General features: G+C 44.9%; 1 protein-coding gene across 4 annotated transcripts in view; it reads left to right on the top strand.

The window, feature by feature from the left end:
• The window catches only part of LOC147638710 (uncharacterized), a 157,914-nt gene that overhangs the window by 99,494 nt on the left and 37,226 nt on the right, over positions 1–21,194 (top strand). For all 4 annotated transcript variants that reach the window (XM_086798690.1, XM_086798686.1, XM_086798689.1 and 1 more), the window contains 2 exons: positions 10,345–10,457; positions 20,559–20,692. In XM_086798690.1, the coding sequence (XP_086654816.1) occupies positions 10,345–10,457; positions 20,559–20,692 (247 nt within the window). The remainder of the gene's footprint in view (positions 1–10,344; positions 10,458–20,558; positions 20,693–21,194) is intronic.

The following is a 21,194-nucleotide window of genomic DNA, read 5'->3' as shown; positions in this document are numbered from 1 at the left end:
CTTTGCGGCAAGTACAGAAGAGCATCACAAAAAATGACAAGGAAGCCAACAACTTCCACCCAAACCGAACAATGATGCCGCACAAGCGCCTAATAGACAATAGTAGGGGTCCATGGTAGCACATGGACCATCTGCTGACCATAAAACAAAGAAGACTTTTGAAATAACTGTTGCTTGAAATCAAGCTGCTTGAGCACCACTTCATAAAAACCACGGGCTGCATAGTAGACACCTTCTACAAGTAAAAACCACAGTCTGCATAGTAGACACTTTCTACATGTAAAAACTTGCAAGCACTGTGTTTTACCACTGCCCAATATCCTCTACAGAGGGCACCCAACCCGGAAAGAAGATAATCACCACCTGTACGGAGAACTATTTTACTTTGGGAAGAACTACATTCTTTGGGATAGTGAACTTTAGTGTGGGTTTGGGCTTCTCCCACTTCGCATCCTAAAAATCCTCATGTAGCACATCATAAAGAAAGTGCGCAGGAGGATCCTCGTGCCTTGGTTTCTTGGAATCGGTGCGATCAACTGGTTTCTCATCACAGTGGATTACCTGTTTGTGCAGTCTCATGGTGTCAAGAGAAAAACCAGTTGCATCCATAGCTACAGAATTGAGAAGCGGAGCTCACTAACCTAACCTTGGAAGCGAAACCCTAAAAGACAACTCAGAGAGAAAGAAAGGAACAGGTGGAAGGAAAGGGATTACTAGAGAAAGCAGAGCTTTCAGAATGCTGCCTGCACCTAAAAAAACACTCTCTCTCTCTCTCTCTCTCTCTCTCTCTCTCTCTCTCTCCTGAGAAGTCCGCCTGCTGAGAAGTGCGCCTGCTGACATGTGCGCTCTCTCTCTCTACTCTGTGTGCACATCTGTAGCCCGCCTCGCTACTCTGTCTGCACCAACCTGCGCACCTTTGCCCGCCTCTCTGCTAAACTCTGTACGCACCTCTGTAGCCTCTCACTGCTCTGATTTGTGTTGCGGCCCTTTCCCCACCCACCCTTGCTCAGGCCCCCAAGGCAGCAACTAGGGGAAAACATGTCTCAACCCCTAGAGGGAGAACAGGATGGTGAGACAACCTTTCACACCCCCACGAAGGCACCAAATGCCTACCGCAGAAGACTCAGGGAAGGGATCATGTCCCCTAGCTCACGAAGGCTTGCGAAGATGGCCCGACGAGATGAGGCCCTTTATGGGCCCGACGAGATGAGGCCCTTTATGAGGAGATACAACTTCACATTAGGACAGAGATAAACACCATGCGACAGGAGCTTGAAAAGGAATGGACCGAGCAGATGCATGCCCAAAGGAAAGTGATATACGAAACGCTGAAGGAAGAGATATTTGTCCAATTGAAGGGAGAAATGCAAGCCCAAGTATAGGTTGAGATGGAATTAGCCCAAGCCTTGATGCACACGGAAATGAAAAAAGAGATGCAAAAATGGAAGGATGACATGCTCCGGGAGATTGGCACAATAGTTGCATCGTACGAAGGCACTTTGAAGACATGTATGGCTGACCGCGAAAAAGACATCACAGAAATGCAAAACACTTTGGAATCATGTAAGGCAAAAGTGGCTGCAGGTGAGAAGGAAATGCATTCATGGGTTGAAATTGCCAGTGCCACAAAGAAAAAGACATCACAGAAATGCAAAACACTTTGGAATCATGTAAGGCAAAAGTGGCTGCAGGTGAGAAGGAAATGCATTCATGGGTTGAAATTGCCAGTGCCACAAAGAAACAAATTGAGGAAGTCAACCCATGGATTGAAGTAGTAAAAAAGCAGAAGAATACACCAGCCAATAAAGTAGAGGTGATGAATGCTACATTGGAAGAGGAAGCCAAGAGACGGGCACGTGCCTTACATGTACGCGTAGTTGGGTGGAAAGATAAGGGAAATGCCCAAGAGGATGCAAAAGCTCTTGCAACAAAAATTGGAGCCACTGATGTACCCTTTACCAGAGCATGGCGAGTAGGCAGAGTATGAAACCAGGGCGAAGATATTGATCATCAGGTTTGGTGACTTGGAGAAGAAGAAGGCCTTCCTCTCCAAAAGGATGGCCCTTAAGGGGGAAAAGATTTATTTGGATGAGGACCTTACACCGGCACAGATAGCACACCGGAAGGAACACATGCCATGTGTGCTTGAGGCAAGGAAAGAGGGGAAATGGGCGGTATACAAAGATGGCCTAGTCATCATTACGGAGAGGAGGCCCGCTTGATGGTGCGCGGCCTATGAAACCTTGCGATTCACGGTGTGGAATTGCAACGGAGTCCTTAGAACAGATGCAAGATACTTTGAGGATACTTTCAGGCACAGTGATATTGCTATGTATACGGAGACCCATCAGTGCACAAACAAGAGGCTTCCTGACGTGCGGGGTTATAGATGGGAATCAGTTTTCCCCCCTCAGCCACGCATAGTGGGAGGTACCAGAGGACCTGGAAGAGTGGCAATACTTTTCAGGGAGGAGCTTTGTGACAAAATACATGTGGTACATAGAGATGCAGGTGCGAGGTACATGTGGGTCCGGCTCCGCGAGCTATATGTGCCGGTATGCTACTTTCCCCCCGCCCACTCCAGGTTTGCACCATTAGGAGAGTCACCCTATACGCCACTATATGATGATATCATGAGGTTTGCCAGCATGGGAAACATATTACAATTGGGAGACTTTAATGCACGTATAGGCACAAAGCAGATAGAGTTGTATGATACTCAAGAGGCTATGTACCGGGAGATCACGGCAGAGGATGTAGGGTTGCAGAGATCAGCACAGGATGAGGGGGAGATTACAGATTATGGCAAGCATTTTCTCACACTCGGGAATGCACATGGGTTGGTCATATACAATGGCTTCTCGAGATGGCAAGGATCAAATGCTCTCAAACACTGGAACTCTAAAGGGGGAGCGAGCACAGTGGACTACTTGATGGGGTCTCCTTCATTGATACTTGATGTGCGGGGTTTCACGATTTCGAGTCGGCCCATTGGCATAGCAGCCGATCATGCATACCTGAGTTTCACACTAGTAGGTAGATCCTCGAGAGATGGGCCAGTCACTCATCTACCTAGGTACCCGAGATATCAGTTTACACGTGAGACAATTGGGGTTTACCGAGATGCAGTATCTGATGGCTTGTTCGCTTTAGACCCACATAGCCCTCTGGACAAGATCACGAGAGGATTGGCGGGTGTACTACATGCATTCGCCTCATATGCGTTTCCTTGCACTATGATCCCTTCCTTCCCCACCCCACCCCCCCCGCGGCGTAGCACTGCCCTACAGAACAGTTGGTATGATGATGAGTGTCGTGATACACGAGCACAGCTACAGCGTGAGGTTGCCCTTGGGACTCACACGCATAGATAGGCCAGGATGATCTTTCGGCGCCTTGTGCGGAGGAAGAAACGAGCCTATCTGGCTAAGCTAGAGGAGGAGATCTACCAACTCTTCCTGGGGAAGGACAGCAAGAGGGCATGGAAGATGTTTTAGGAGAGACAGCTTGGTACTCCGATTATTGCACTTGAGGCATGGCATACTTATGCTAGAGAGCTATATGTGCACCAGGACAGCTTCCACCCCCCCTCTAGTGGGAGCTAGACTGGCTACCAACACCTTTTTTACTATGCGGATGGTGCTAGATGCGATAGACACGTTACAGAATGGAAAGGCACAGGATCATGATGGGCTAGTTGGAGAAATGTGATCAGGATGGATATCATCAGAGTGGACACAGAGAGGACATGGACTAGCCCCCTTGAGCCCTTAGGCACGAAAATGGCTCATTACAAGAGCCATTTTGTACACCTCTCACCAGATGATTTTATCACCCGCCCGGCGTACATGGATGTACACCTATCACATGGGATACGTTGTGCCATTGGACAGATCCGGACCTCATCACACCAGTTGCGGATTGAGACAGGGCGATATGTGCATCAGATCTTGGATGACCGCATTTGTCAGCTATGCTACTAGGAGGCAGAGACAGAGGAGCACTAGATTTGCCGATGTACAGTCTATTATGAGATCCGAGGGAGATATCACTACCTCTTTTGAGAGGGTTTTGGGCCGTTACGCAGGGTCATGGAGTTTGAGGATCAGAGATTCCTAGGATTGTTCTTACTTGAGCTCAGGAGACACAGAGAAACCCTCTTGGCAGACAAGAGACCAAGCCATGATGTACCTAGACAGAGGACCCTGACAGATTTCTTCGATACCAGCACCAGCAACCCAGCCCACACACCTCCTGATACCTCCTCCATTGGGCCATTAGGGCACCGACCACGCTCCCAGGGAGTCACCACTGATAGAACAGTCATCTTATGTCGTGCTCGTCGGCCATGCCCACCAGGATCTCGACCACGGCATCCTCACCATCGCCAGATCATAGCCATTAATGCTCGGCATTAGAGGCACCTACCTCGCTTCTATGACCTCTCCATTCTAGACAGCCCCATGGCGGAGATACTTGATCTAAGGAGAGGGCAACACTTCAACTGATCAACATACATGGATCTACCTGATATACATTTTGCAGTATTTTCGAGTATTTTCTACTCACTATCATCTCGGAGTCTTACAATTCTGTTCTTATAACTGTAAGACAATCAATTTATTGTACTTTTTAGTCTCATTTAGTTGTTCTCTTTGATGAGACACCAACTTCAGATGTACTCTCAGTTTTGGTCTCATAGGCCATTATGGCCTCTTAGAGACGTTAATATATCATTTCATTTCGCACACACGAGCCTAGAGGCAGAGCAGAAGCAAAGGCAGCTATGAACAGGCGGGAATGGAACAGCTGTAGAAGAAGCAGACAGAAAAGGCAACAGCCAGCAGGAAGAAGATGACACCCAGCAGGAACAGTGAAGAGGCGACGACTGAAACACACATGCGCAGCTGCACACACTTTTTTTTTGTAAAGCTTCATGTCATTAATTACATGTGGGAAACCTCAAAACGAGGAAAACCCACCAAAAAGACCATATACAAGGGAGACTACTAGAGTGTTCACTATGTTCAGTGTGAACATAGTTAAACATCTAAAAACAATCTGTAAAAAGAGCATACAGAGATGAGTCAATCTCATGAAGAGAGAGACAGTCATATAAAGATTGCTGAAGAGAGGAACGGAAGAATGAGTAAGTTTCCAAATGAGGCCCAGCAAAAACTATCCTGTTGCGAGACTGCCAGGTAGTCCATAAAGCCCAGTAGCAAACCCAATCAAAGAAGACTTTATAGGATCTAAGGGGTAAAGGGAGAAGACCGAAGATCCAAAAGTATTTCCCAAAGGGTGCCTGTCGGAAGCGGGCTCTCAAACGTGCAGCAATCCGATCCAATAAAGTCCTAGTAAGAGGACAACTCCACAAAAGATGAAAGACTGTCTCTTGAGAAGCACCACAACTATGACAAGTTGAAGGTGCCAAAAGTCGCCTAGCCAAGAAAAGGCCAACTGGCAAGACTCCAATCAAGCATCTCCATAAAAAAAGTCTACTTTTCAAAGGAAGACTGCATTTCCAAAGAGAATGAAGCCGCTGTTTCCACCAAGCCTGGCTTTTATGAAGATGCCAAATCTGATTCGCATGTTCTTGAACCCAAGAGGCAGGCAACAAGAGATGATATATCGAATGAACCGAAAGTTTAGCCATTGATAAAGGGCCTCGTGCAGGTTGTTCTCTTCTAAGGCTCCAATCAACCAAACGATTAGAACGATCCAAATCTGCAATTGGTTCAAAAGGAGCAAGAAGCTCTCGAATAAGCTGCCAGATTGATCTATAATGCATCCCCAGACCAAATTTTCTGGCGGCAACCACAAAAGAAAGCACATGGCCACCAGCATCCAAAACATCATCAATAAGATAAACTCCTTTCTTTGAAAGGAAATATGCCTTCCTAGGCTCATGTAGAGCCAAGGGTACATGAAAAGCCTTAGACCAATGAATACTCTCAAGGCGAAGCGAAGAAGATTGCGCATTAAGCCTCGGATTCCAAAAAAGATATTGCATAACCTGTTTCCAGGCAAAAATTAACTTAGATGAAAGAGGGCAGCCGACAATTTTTCCATCGAAATGGCTGAAAATTGCGTCCCAATACGCAACAGTCCACTTTCCAAAAGCAGGTGAAGACATAGACATACACATATGACCCAACATAATAGCCCATGGCTGGCGCTGTTGTACAAATTCCAACAGCAAAGTGGATTTACGAGCAAGCACATGAAAATGAATATTCAATATGTTCAAGCCACCATGTATCTTTGGAGAACACATCTTTGGCATTGACAGAAGACGAAGACCCTTTTTACGATGTTGAGTTTTCCACACAATTGCCATTGCCAGAGATATAAACCGATCTCTATCAGCTTTCCTCCACATAATCAATGGAAGAAAGAACTGTATGTAAGCCATTACAATAGCCTGCACTATCCTGAGACGTACATGAAGAGGCCAAGTGGAAAGCTGCCAATAATCAATTTTGCGATTCAATTTTAGCATAACCCATTGAATCATTTGTGAAGATGACAGCTGCCAACCCAAAGGGTAACCCAAATGACGAACGATATGTCCACCAGGAGGTATTCCACCGGGCGACAATACATGATGCCATTGCTGTACGTTAAGCGCAAGCAAGGTAGACTTACGGAAATTCACTTTCAAACCAGCAGCCAGACCAAAAAGTTCCAAAGCCTCCATTAATCTCTGAAGATCTTGTTGCGTATTCTTGGGCACAAAAAGTTCCAAAGCCTCCATTAATCTCTGAAGATCTTGTTGCGTATTCTTGGGCATAAAAAAAGAATCATCAGCATAAGCCTGAGCTAGGAAAGTATGCCCAGCAGGAAGCTGTAAGCCATGCAATTCATCAGTAGCTTGCAAAAAATCCAAGTAGCAAAGAAAAGGATGCGTGGCAATAGCAAACAACAAGGAACTAAGCGGACAACCTTGGCGAACTGAACGTCCCAATTTCCAAGAATCCGATAGAGAAGAGCTCAAAATCAAAGAAGCATCACTGTCATTATAGAGCCAATACACAATATTTTGCCACTTCGCACCGAAACCAAGATAACTCATAGTCATAGCTATATAGTCCCAATGCACGGAATCAAAAGCTTTCTCGATATCAACCTGCAAAATGAGTACATCCTACTTAGTGTATTTGGCATATTCAATGGCAATATAAGCATTAGCCAAATTATCATTGCACAAGAAGAGTGGTACTCGACGGATGTGTGTGAATTATAAAAAGTTGAACAAAGTGACAATGAAGAATAGGTATCCTCTTTCAGTGCAGACGATTTGATAGATAGGTTGCAAGGTGCTACCTATTTTGCGAAGATTGACCTTTGTACTCGTTATCACCAGATATGTATATCTAAAGAGGATGTCTTTAAGACAAGTTTCCGTATGCGATAATGCCATTATGAGTTTCTCGTATTACCTTTTGGGCTCACGAATGCTCTTGCTACTTTTCAGCACATGATGAATGATCTCTTTTGAGATTATTTGCGGAAGTTTGTTGTGGTATATTCTTAGACGAGAACGATTGTATGCTAAACTCTGTAAGTGAGAGTTATTCTATAAGGACCTCACATACCTAGGTCATCGAATTTTTGAGGATGGTATGAGCATTGATCTGGAGCGGATGTAGAAGGTGTTGGACTAGCCACCGTGAATCAAGAGAGACTCATGCATATTCGTATCAACACACATATCCAAAGCATTTACATCGGCATCCATACTCGAGGAAGCACCTCGAACTACATCCGACCATATTCTAGAAAGCATAGTCGATGAAGTGGAAGACTCTGCAATAGTGGCAGATGCAGTCCAATTACGTGAAGGAATGGGAGCACGACGAACCATAGTAGCTTTTTTCGGAGTTTTCCATTGAGCCGAAGATATTTTATCTTTTCCTTTATCCTTAGGTTGATTAGGCACGGCCAAAGAAGAAACAACTTGTGGAATAACTTTAGCTATTCCTTTCTCTTTCTCCTTTTGAGTATTTCGAGTGGCTTGATTCGTTGGTATCTCCTTAACTTGAGTTGGCTGCACATTCGCTGAAATGGGAGGTACAACAGATAACGGCGGAGGATGCAGCAGAGAAGGACATTCAGAAGCCATATGTCCAAACTTATGACAAGTGAAACAAGCACCTGCAAAGACTCCCCAATTTAGTTTGAAGTAACGTGCACCCATGCCACGCACATTTTCTACTTCAACAACAATTGCAGGTGGTTGCTCATGGTCCGTATCCCACAAGATGCAAAATCTGTTTTTGTTTCCTGTAGGACGAGGTGCACAAACCACTTTGCCCAGAGTGGCTGCTATACCTGGCAAATGTTCCCTCAAATATTCCGGAAAATCCACGACCTCGACCCAAACAGGACAACGATGCCTAATCAAGGACTGATAGTCCTTGGTCGGGGACCAAGGTAACACATGTACCAACTGTACACCAAACATAAGGGGAGAAGTTTCAAGCATCTGCTGCTTATATTGACCATCAGACAGTAATACATCATCAAAACCCCTTGCTGCAAAGTGAACTCCATCTACAAAGGGTCCACCTAGAATGGACTGAATCCATTGAGCTACTTCTTGCGCAGAAGGCATTTTACCCGGGAAGAAGAGAATAATCCCTTTCTCTGAGTATCTACGCAGAGGAGACACAATCGTCGGCAATTTAATCTTATAACTGAAAGAAGGAGGCGGGTCCTTCCATTTGACACGACTGTCTACAAAGTCCTCACATAAAGCCTCATATACAAACTGTGCATCCGACGAATCTTGCTTAATCATGGTGACAGATTCAATTGCAGCATGCTGCCTCTTGTTACTGTCTGCAGCATTATCCCGGCGAGCATAGGTCACAACAGTCTCAGACATAATTGCAAGAGTAAAGTCTGTACAACACTGCTAAACAACTTTTTTTTTTTAATGAAAGCTGTATGCTGTATACAGGAGCCTAAAAAATTTCTGTTGATGCGAATCAAAAAGAAGCTCTATTTATTGGAATACTGAAACTGACTTCTGCTGATGCGAATCAAAAAAAGCTCTATACACTGGAATTCTGAAACTGACTTCGAACTCTAGAAAATCTGCAGATGCGAACTGAACCTGAAAAGGAAGGCGAAACTGTACGGGGAGAGAGGATGGCGTGCGAAGAACTGACAAGATGAAGCAGAGGAGCAGTAGCAGCAGCCGGTCATGCACACACACACACACGCGCGCGCGCGCGAAGGGCAGGAGCTGCAGCAGGGTTCTGAGTATGTGGAGTGGCCTGGTAGCTGAAGGTCGAGCAGGTCGAGCAGGCCCGCCACGCAGCTGCACACACACACACACACACACACACACACAAGTGCTGCAGCCTGCAGATTGCAGGAAGAGGGGAAGCGAAGGAGAATCTGGGCGCTACTATAAACCACACAGACGCATGTACACTACAGAGGATCATCACATGATGTATAGAAGCGACCTGCCTATACCATTGTACAGATTGGCATGTCCAACGAGTGTTAGATACGAGAACTCAAACTCTGTGGATGGATGTTTTGACATGCATCCACTAAGGCACCTTCTTTTGTGCCAGATATTGTAGTCCATCTTAGGCTCATATATCAATGCAACACAGCCACTTTCTGACCACATCACATCATCACTATCAATGGGGAGCTTCCAACTCCAACTTTAATCAGTGGTGTGAAAGGATTAGGCAAGGATGGTACCGGCGGGAACGTGTGTACAGGAAACTCAGATCTTCATTGAGCGTGTCAAGCGGAGTGCCCAATTTTTAGATCTTCTCCCAGCCATGCAAGTCAGTTGACTCAAGAGAATTCTTTAGGCAAGAGATGGAATTGCTGATCCACTAGGTTCTTGCAATGATACTGCCTGCTGTTCATCCAAATCAAGTTTCACATATTGCAGATGGGGCTCTCTTTCACCATTCTTGTTTTGGGACAAGCAAGAGGGGTTTCACGTACAACTCAAGGTTGGGAAATTTCTTGGGCCCTGATGATGATGTGAGTGGGGAGGATGTCATAGCACGTATATTCTGTGTGTAATGGATCATTTGAAGCTTTGTGAGTGTTTCTCATGGAGTTAAGATCGGTTTGGGGATTGACCTGAATTTTTTACAGCTAAGGTATCAAAATTGAATACTGCAGTGCATGCCTTATTGTAGTCTCATATTTATGGGAAAAGATGCCCTTGTCTTGTAAATTAGTTTGTTAGAGTATTAAAAAACCCTAAAAGATTATGTAAAGGAAGCATGTGGCTCAGTTTTAGGCATAAAATTTACATAATTGTTTCTCTGAAATACTATTCATACAATGCCAAATCAGTCTTTTTAGATGCGGGCATACTGCAATGGTTGGAGAATGGGTTCTCAACAGATCAGAAAAGTGGAACAGCTTCTTTAACCTACTGGCAGGCCTTTTATTTCTTGATTGTCACTGTGAGTGTACCACATCTTCCCATCATCTATGACTTTATATTTTTAATAAAGATATTTTTTTGAAACAAAATGCATAACATTTTATTTTTTAGGACTCCTACCCGGTGGTGAGCCTTGGAAGGATTTCCTCTTGGCCTGGATTTCAGTCCGCACTCCGAGCCTTGGGGGCCCGTGGCGGTAGAGTAATAGATGGATCTTCACAGAGATGCGAGCCCGTGGTTTTAGCGAAGCCTTTGAGAATAGATTCGCAACCAATCTACTTCGTGCTTGGGATCATCTCAGGCCAGCCCTCAGACAGGTTGTTCCAGTTGCCTCAGAGGAGCAACTTCGGCAGCCTTTGATCTAGAAGCCCGTGATCCGTTTACCCAGTGGCCACATGCTAGGGGCCTAACCGCATATATCCTGAGGCACCTTGAGCATGGGACCAGCTAGGTCTCTCGAAGATTGGATTACACACAGGCAGTTACCTCAGGGGGAGCAAGAGAGAGGCCTAACAGTGATCTGGGGTAGAGACAGGCTCAACATCAACATTGACTCAGCTATTCCTCAGGAGTAGCTGACTCCTATTCCAGACTCGACCCCCTGGTGTGGCTAGGCGTGTTTACCAAGACACGATATCCTCATGGCAGTCCATGGAGCAGATGAGGGCAGTGGTTTGCTCACTTTTTCTATTGGATCCCATGGCAGAGTAGAGAGATTAGAGCACCCCTTGGAGGATTTCAGAGGTTGCACCTTGCAGAGGGTGAGGGTGGTTTTCGGGCACAGGAATGGCACATAGATCCAGCACCGGCCAAGGTGGCCAGGGAGAGACTATGGCGGCTATGGATTTGGGAGTGCCGACCTCTCACACGCGGCTACAGCGGGACCTAGGAGAGTGGACTTGGCATTATCCGGCATATCGGTAGGAGACTCTGGATGCCCCCTTCTTTGCATATACACCAGCAATAATACACTAGTAGTCTCAGGGCCTATCACAGTGCTTCCTTTCAAATTTCTGGAAGAGGCTTTGGAACAGCTTTCGGCCAAGGAAGATCACTCTCTTTCTTTGGCCGATGGCACACAGGAGTTTGACGGTCGGTACTTGGCTGGCAATTGGAGGTCGGTCAGCAGCTTGCTCAAGGTGCGGCCACCCCCAGCAGTCTCAGTGACATTGCCTTTGGGATTGCTGAAGGCTCAGCAGATTCTTCGCATCTTCGCTATGGACAGGGCATCGACCTGGATCATCACTTGGGGTATTGTCACTTGGGCCATCGAGGCTAGAGTGGTCAGGACTTATGAGGAGGATGGGGGAGGACTAGCCCTTCGGGTCTCCCACCATCGTATTGCAGCAGTACCAATCACAGCCCCACACCGACAGGTGACTCATGACCATGCTCATGCCAGAGATGGGAGATTTGCGGTAGCATAGCAGCCTGGCACATTTGGCATGCTAGATGCAGCGAGGCCATCGAGGGTACCCACACTCCGCCGGCTGAGACCATCAAGAGCATATGGCTTGATATCATTCACACGCTCGGCAATTAGTGGGGGAAGCTACAGAGAGATTCTGACCGCATGCGGAAGCGGCGGGAAGCCTTCTTGAGACTTCAGAGGCCTAGTCCTTTCGTCACAGATAGAGGCGGTGACCCCATTTGGCATTACAGACCACCTGTGTGGTTGTTTCCCCCCCTCCCCCTGTATGAGATAACCTTCTCCTCACAGAGTGGCCAGCCGGAGGAGAAGCATCTCTTCCCCTTTGATCACTTGGTGAGGCGAGTTTGTATCTAGCCTGTCGTGGTTGTACTTAGCCCTTTGTGGCAGTTTTTTCTTTAACTAATTGAAGGATCTTTTTCCCAGAAAAAAAAACATGCTAAAAGTTGCTAGGCAAATCGATTTCTCAAAGGGATGATGTCCTTGTTAAATACAAGTGTTTTTTTCTAAATTGGGGAAGCAACAGTAGTTCTAATCGTGATACAGCATGGCAGTACACATGGTAGCTGTGCTTGTTTTTTTTCCAGATCTGTGCCTACATTCCTTTGACACAAATGCCCATGATACTTAGGGTCTGGATTTCTATGATTAAAAAGGCTTGCTGTAGGGTGAATGGCATAGAGGTGTGCATGCGCTCTTCAGTGCTAGACTCCATCATGGCTAAGTCTTCCCTTTTCCTCTAGAAAAGTGATAGAAACTCGTTTTGATGGTTTATCTATGAAGATTTGTCTACTACGGTAACATATCTTTATGCATGGACCTGCACCTACCCTTGGATGCTGATCATAGTTGTTATTACAAGGCGCGCCTCTAACGGTTAGAGGCGTTCGAGGCATACGACTGCTTGATCGAGGCGTCAAATAAATAAATAAATAAATAATTTGCTAATTTGAGTCTTTAGACGGGGGCTTTAAGGGCCCAAGGCAGCCCCTCTCGCATACACTCTCTCTCTCGCTCATTTTCTCCCTCCCTCCCTTAAGCCTTTCTCAAGACCCAAAGTTCAAAGTTCAAACTTCAAACACACTAGGATGATGATGTTTTTTATACCCACTTTTGGAGCTCTCTCTATACTACCGGTTCATATCAGTTCATTTCATTTTACTTTGTACCCTTGAATCTTGATGATGTATCCAGATGATGATGATGGACTATTTTGGTCTCATAGGTCATTTTGGCCTTTTGCAGACGTTTAATACAACTTTCTTTCTTTCACACACACACACTCTCTCTCCCTCTCATACACACCCTCTCTCTCCCTCCCATACACACCCTCTCTCTCCCTCCCTCAAGGCTCATACATACACACTCTGGTCTCTCTCTCTCTCTCTCAACTTTCACTATATATATTATATCTATCTATCACTATATATATATATAAAACAGACGCCTCTAACACGCCTCTAATGTCTCTAAAAAATACGAGTCTTTCGAGGCGTGTACCATACCCACCTCGTACCAAACACCTGTGACGCCTCTAACAACCTTGATGCTGATGATGCAAGCGGGGATGTCATATTTCAATCTATGCTATGCATGATGGAGTTGATGAATTGAAGCTTTGTGAGTAGACTCTCAGGGAGTCAAGATTGCACTTTGGTTTTTGTTAAGTTTGGGAAATAACCTGAACTTTCCAGTGGTATATATGAAGATTAATGTGCTTACCATAAATGTCATGAAACCATGCAGGTATGTTTGGGTAGTGTAAAGTTGAGAAAGAGAGACCATAGTGGTAAGATCTAGCAATTATGATCAAGCTAGGAACATAGAGTATGGCATGAAGTCTATGCAAGGAAGGATCTAGTTAAAGGTTTTTGGAATCATGTGTGACCCCCAATGTGCTCAAAGGCCATCCTTTATGAGACAATGACGCATTAAAATGGATCATAACATCTGTGAAATCTCTCACTTTCCATGTCTGGACTCGGAAGATGTTGGGCTACTGGTTACAAAGCATGCTATCACATCTCAGCTAAGGTCACAAGCATCTCAGTGTGATAGAAGCTGGAGGTTACCTCTCGACCTCCTCTGGTTCTAATCTTAAGGTCCAGTACCAATTCACCATCAATCGCTTGGCAGTGGAGGACCAATTATCCTCAAGATTTCCTTGCTTATCTGGTCTCAAAAATGACACCACGGCTTTGGTACTTCATCTGCATCTTCATTCAGCCCATGCCCTCCATGCAGCCAGAACAGCACCACAATGCAATCACACACACAAGCTAATCAATAGTGAGCAGTATCTATGGCATGGACATAAAGTTATTAATTGCAATGCACATACACAGTATGGACATGAGGGTGAATTCTGTTGGGTTTTATGCTGTGTATGCACCCAGAGGAGTGCTAGTGATCATCAGTAGATTGCTGGGGCATTTTTTACTTCAGTTAGTGGAGGTTTTTTCCCCCAGTTTAGTTCAGTTTCACTTATATGCAGTTTATAAGTGTTTTGGTCCACCCGGCACATTTATGGCCGGACATGTGAACACTTATCTTTTAGGGTCACTATCATGTGGCTATTGTACTTGATTTTTATTATTCATTGAAGCATATTGGAAGTTGTGTTCTCTCATCTTGGTTTTCCACGCTTGCTTGAACCTGTGTAAACCCTAACCCTAACCCTTGAGTGCCTTCAATTGGTATCAGAGCTTTGAAGCTCTGCCTTGCACTGCCCGTACATTGCCATTGTTGTGTGCCATACTGAGGTCTCAGAAGTTGCTGCCCGTACACCCACTGTGCGCCGCCTTCAGCTATAGCTGTGCGCCTGCTGCCCGTACACCCTTAAGCTACAGTCGTGCGCCGTACAGCATTCAGTTAAGTCAGCGCTCGTGTACCAGCCAGTCTGCGCCGCCTGCAAATAGCCGCCTTCAGTACCCGTACTGTACCTGCAGCGCACGTGTTTACTGTACCTGCCCGTGCCTGGTCGCCTTCAGTCGGCCTTCAGCCCGTACATCTGTGCGCCGCCTGCATTGCCTTCAGTGACTGTACCTGCCCGTACAGTCAAGCGCAGCCATCCTGACGTGTACCTGCTCACACTTTCTGTATCTGGCGACTGTACCTTCAGTGCAGCATTCAGTGCTGCGTACCTGGCGACTGTACCTGCAGAGATACGTCTGTATGCTTTTGTACCTGGCTTCCGTACAGAACCAGTAGACTGTACAAGCATAGTACAGTCAACAGTACCTGCAGAAATAACACAACCTACACAGTCATTCGGTGGTAAGCATTAAAATTCAGTTTTTGGGCATTTTTATTTTCTCTGTGAAAAATATACAGGCACAACAGGCAGATTTTCTAGCAAAGAACTATACAGGTTTTTTGCACAGTTTGGGTGCAGCAAATTTGGGCATTTTTGGGGCATTTTGGCATTGTGTATGCCATTTGCTGCTCTACTCAGTCATTGGTGCATTGAGCTGCACATTCAGAGGATTGAGAGTGCAGGCAGATTTGGGTGAACTGTATTCAGTGGAGTACAGTTGTTATCAGGGTTTTTGCTATTGGGTTTTTTGGTAAACAGGTACAACATTGTGCGTAAAGCATAATGGCAAATCAACAGCAAAGTGATGTATTCACATATTTGTCTAAGGAAGACAAATTGGATGGCACGAACTACTCCTTGTGGAGTTTTATGCTGAAAAATGTGCTTGTGGCAAAAGGTCTTTGGGATTTTGTTAGTGGTGATGAACCACGTCCAGGTCCATTGGCTCCAGAGACTCCTCCCCAAGGGGGTGCTCGTGGACGAGGACAACAGGTACAGGCTCCAGGACAGCCATTGCCTGTTCAGAGAACAAATGCTCAAAAGACATGCGATGCCAGGGATGCACAAGCTTTGTCACTCATTGCATTGTCAGTACAGAGGTCCATTATACCTCATATTCGTTCAGCTGGCTCTTCACAGAATGCATGGGTGACTTTGGAGCAGATGTATGCTGCTCGTAATGAGGCTAGGATCTCATTTTTGAAAAGAGAGCTGGAAAATCAGAAAATGAATGAAGGAGATGATATGTCTAGCCACTTAAACAAGCTGCAGGATTTGAGAGAGCAACTCATCAATGTGGATGAGATTATTCCTGAGACACAGCTTGTGTCCACCATCTTGCACTCTTTGCCAAGATCTTACTTGGCTTTCCATACCTCTTTGAACCTCAGCATGAGGAATGCTGTTGAACCCCTCAAGTATCAGGAACTTGTTGCTCTCTTACTACAAGAGGAGCAAATGAGGAAGAATATGAATATGAACACAAATGCTGAACAAGCATTTACTACAGGTCAAAAGGGGAAAGGGAAATCTCAACCAAAGAGTGCAAATCAAAATTCAGGTGATGGTGGTTCTTCACAGGATACCAAGAAAAGTGATGGACAGCCCAAGAAGAAGGGCAAATGTCATTACTGTAAGAAGCCAGGTCACTACATCACGGAATGTAGGAAGAGGATTGCCAAAGAGAAGGCAAAGGAAGCTGGGATGTCTGGTAATGATGCTCCTAAAGCTCCTCCAGAGACTGCTTCTTTTGTTGAGGACAGGGATTACTGTTTTTATACATGCAGCTATGATGCCTCTTGGTCTTCACAGGCACTCAGTTTGACAGAGCATGCATGTACTTGGTATTTTGATAGTGGTGCCTCAAAGCATATCACATCTCGCAGGGATTTGTTTAGTCATGTTGGCCCTGCCCCTGTTGGCAAAACTGTTCAGTGTGCCAACAATGCTTCATATCCAGTTCGTGGCATTGGGGAGATTCAGCTCACAGCCATTGATGGCTCCATTCTCCGCCTTACAGATGCCTTATATGTACCAGGGATAAAGAAGAATTTGTTGTCCATTTCTTCTTTAGCACATTGTGGAATGCAAGTCCACTTTGATGATGATAAATGCATGGTCAGAGACAAAGCTAATGCCTTGACCTTGATGCTTTCTGGTACATTATGTCATGGACTTTATCAGTTGGATGCATTTCAGCCAGTGGATCAGTGTGCTTATCATGCATTCACTCTTACTCCAGCTATGGTTGATGTGGAGTTATGGCATGCTCGCATGGGGCATGCAAATTTTGGGAGTCTTATGCTTATGCAGCGACATAATATGTTTACAGATCTACCTCTCATGGAGAAGCCTCCAGATCATATTTGTGAAGGATGTATTTTGGGAAAAATGCATAGGTTTTCCTTCCCACGTGATCAGGCTCTAAGAGCAACTGCAAAGTTGCAACTTATACACAGTGATCTTTGTGGTCCCATGCAGACGAAGTCATTAGGTGGTTGCTTTTATTTTGCAACATTTATTGATGACTTCTCTCGTATATGCTGGGTCTATCCTTTGACACAGAAATCACAGGTATATGATGCATTTTTGGCCTTTGTAGCACTTGCTGAGACAGAGTCAGGATGCAAAGTGAAGACTCTCCGTTCTGGCCGAGGGGGGGAATATATGTCACATGTGCTGAATTCCTTTCTTGGGAGTAGAGGTATAAAACATCAGTATACTACTCCTTACACTCCACAGCAGAATGGGGTTGCAGAAAGGAAAAATCGGTCACTCATGGAGATGGCCAGATGTATGCTAAAGGCAAAAAGACTACCACATATCTTTTGGGTGGAAGCAGTAATGTGTGCTTGTCATATTTTGAATCGATGTCCCACAAAGGCATTGGTTTCTATTACTCCTTTTGAGGCTTGGCATGGCCGCAAGCCTTCTGTATCGCATTTTCGTATCTTTGGGTGTCTTGCATATGCACACATACCCAAAGAGTTGAGGAGGAAGCTGGATGATAAAGCCACAAAATGCATTTTTGTTGGGTATAGCCGTGAGAGCAAGGGCTACAGGTTATATGACCCACTATCCAGGAAGATATTCATCAGTCGGGATGTGATTTGGGATGAAAAATCAGAAATATCCATGGCTGGTTATGAGACAAATCAGGCTGAAAATGATGTGTTTGAAGGTCTACTACCCATGGAGTTTCATTCCACAGTTGGTGATCCAACTCATGAGGGTAGTGGACAGCCAACAAATGATGTAGGTGGTGCAGAAATTCAGCAGCCAAATGAGCCAGAAGCTGAACCAAATATGGGACAGCAGGCACCACAGGTCAGACATATACCTAGATGGTATTTGAGGACATTACAGGACAGCCATTTAGAGGGTCCTCTTGCTGGTCGTACTCGTAGGGAGACAAGGACCAATGAGCATGCACACATCATGGATTTGAATCTGGTTATGGCAGCCAGTTTACAGGATGATGTTGAGCCTGATTCATTTGTGGATGCATGAGATAATGTGCATTGGAACAAAGCCATGCAGGATGAGATTGATTCTATTAAAAAGAATCAAACATGGGATTTGGTTGATCTGCCCAAAGGCAAGAAAGCAATTGGTACTAAATGGGTCTATAAGTTGAAAAGACATGCAGATGGATCCATTGACAGGTACAAAGCCCGTCTAGTTGCAAAGGGCTATGCACAGAAGAAGGGCATTGATTATGAGGAGACATTTGCTCCTACATCCCGTATGTCAACACTTAGGTGTGTCATTGCATTGGCTGCACATCGTGGTTGGGTTGTTCACCAGTTGGACATAAAGACTGCATTTCTACATGGGGACCTCGAGGAGGAAGTTTATGTATTTCAGCCCATGGGATTTGCAGAACATGGTCATGAGGGGAAAGTATGCAGGCTGAAAAAGGCCTTGTATGGTTTGAAACAAGCTCCACGAGCTTGGTATGCAAAAATAGATGCTTTTCTACTCACTCAGGGATTTGTGAACAGTCCATCAGAGGCCACTTTGTATGTGAAGAAAGAAGAGACAGATCTGCTGGTCATCAGTCTTTATGTGGATGATCTCTTGCTCATGGGATCAAATGATGACAAAATTGCAGCTTTTAAAGAGATACTGCAACAGACATTTGACATGTCTGACTTGGGCCTTGTACATTACTATTTGGGCATACAGTTTGTGCAGGATAACAGAGGCATTGGGTTGTTGCAATCACGTTATGTTGCTAAACTTCTGGAGAAGTTTAAATTTCAGGATTGCAAGCCTATTAGTACTCCTATGGAGCCTGGGATGAAACTGTCACTACAAGATGACAGTGTTTCCTTTGATGCCACTACATATGCTCAGGCTGTTGGGTGCCTCATTTACTTGTGTAATACAAGGCCAGACATTCAGTATGCAGTCTCTCAGTTGAGCAGATTCATGCACAGCCCACGGTTGTCACATTGGCAAGCTGTGAAGCGTGTATTCCGTTATTTGCAGGGTACCTTGTCTCTTGGGTTGCTTTATCCTGAGGGGGGTAACATGCAGTTACACGCTTACAGTGATTCAGATTGGGCTGGTGATTTTGATACCAGACATTCCACTAGTGGAAATTGTTTCTTCCTTGGCGCTTCATGCATTTCTTGGCTAAGCAAGAAACAGACCACAGTGGCCACTTCATCTTGTGAGGCAGAGTACAGAGCAGCCTACACTACTACTGTTGAGTGTGTTTGGCTGCGTCGACTTATGACTGATATGGATATTTCAGTGGAGGAGCCTACACCTATCTATACTGATAGTCAGAGTGCCATTGCTGTGGCCAGGAATCCTGTGTTTCATGCTCGCACGAAACACATTGAGATTCACTATCATTTTGTTCGGGAGAGACTCCAGGCAGGAGATATCAGTCTGATCTACTGTCCTACAGATCAGAATGTGGCAGACATCTTCACCAAGGCATTACCACGTCCGAAATTTGAAGCATTCCGCAATGCTTTGAATTTGTTTCCTTTTGGTGGATGATGTACAGTGATCACATATCACTACAGGGGGGTTTGTTGGGTTTTATGCTATGTATGCACCCAGAGGAGTGCTAGTGATCATCAGTAGATTACTGGGGCATTTTTTACTTCAGTTAGTGGAGGTTTTTTCCCCCAGTTTAGTTCAGTTTCACTTTTATGCAGTTTATAAGTGTTTTGGTCCACCCGGCACATTTATGGCCGGACATGTGAACACTTATCTTTTAGGGTCACTATCATGTGGCTATTGTACTTGATTTTTATTATTCATTGAAGCATATTGGAAGTTGTGTTCTCTCATCTTGGTTTTCCACGCTTGCTTGAACCTGTGTAAACCCTAACCCTAACCCTTGAGTGCCTTCAAATTCAAGGGCTGATTTAATTACAATGGTTGCAACACTAACCGACATGGTGGACATATGCAGATCTCAACATGGCTGTGCTGATGTCGTCTTGATAACATGCCTACACACTCTAAGAAAAGGGGCAAACCTTTAATCTCCACCCCCCTTTCTCCTTGCAGGTGTTCGCAGCCTGTGTAGGTGACCACTAGGCCTGCTAGTTTTGTGAAAACATCTCAAAACCACCAATCATATTTTCCTTGCATTTCTAGTTGAAAATTTGATCTCTGAGATGCACATGCAAGATTCGTAAGGAAAAAACAAGGGTCTTGAAAGCAATATAGAGAGTCTTACTCTGATTGACTGTTTAGGCAAAGAGGTATTGTTGTTTGCATGCCACTCCATTAGATTTTTCTGGCTCTTGTTCTTTATCTGTTTCAATCACCACATGTTTGTTCTTTATCTGTTTCAATCACCACATGTTTGTTGGTTGAGGATATGATATCAAAGAGATTATGCGCAGGTGGCTACAGTAGGGTATGGAGATGTGGTACCATCAACTACATTGGGTCAGGTACTGGCTGTCTTGACTATCATTGCGACCGTTGTGATTCTACCATCTCAAATCGGTAAAATTACCTCAGTTGCATCACGCAGGTAACACTCTGAAGTGAATCGGATGCATCTTATAAAAGCAATATTTCTACGAAGTAAACGAAGAGCATAATACAAGACAGTTTTTTCTTGAGACCTCAAAACATAATTAAGTGGGAGGATTGTTGAGTACAATCTAGTGAATTGACATCATTAGATCTGTGTTAGAGTCCGAGATGTATGTAAGTCTTGTTGTATTCTCATACGTTGTTCGGAATGCCCACAATGCTGAGTATACAGCTTTACGTCCTAGTCAGTCCTATTCTCATTCACTTTCTTGACCAGTATTTCCTTCATGATTTTATTTGTAGATTCTACTTGTCCATTTGCCTGTGGTGGGTAGTAGACCGTTGACTTTTTATTTATGATTCATATGCTTCTCTATCAGTTTTTGATCACTTCATTAAGGAAGTGGGTCCCTTGGTCACACTGACTATCTCTATTGGGCAGCTGAATCTTGTCATAATAGTTTCATAGAGAAACTTTTCTCTACTGACCATGCCCT

Source organism: Cibotium barometz, chromosome 5, assembly GCF_041138505.1.
Source record: "Cibotium barometz isolate CiBa-2024 chromosome 5, ASM4113850v1, whole genome shotgun sequence".
Taxonomy (NCBI): domain Eukaryota; kingdom Viridiplantae; phylum Streptophyta; class Polypodiopsida; order Cyatheales; family Cibotiaceae; genus Cibotium; species Cibotium barometz.
This window is presented reverse-complemented; position numbering and strand designations above follow the sequence as displayed.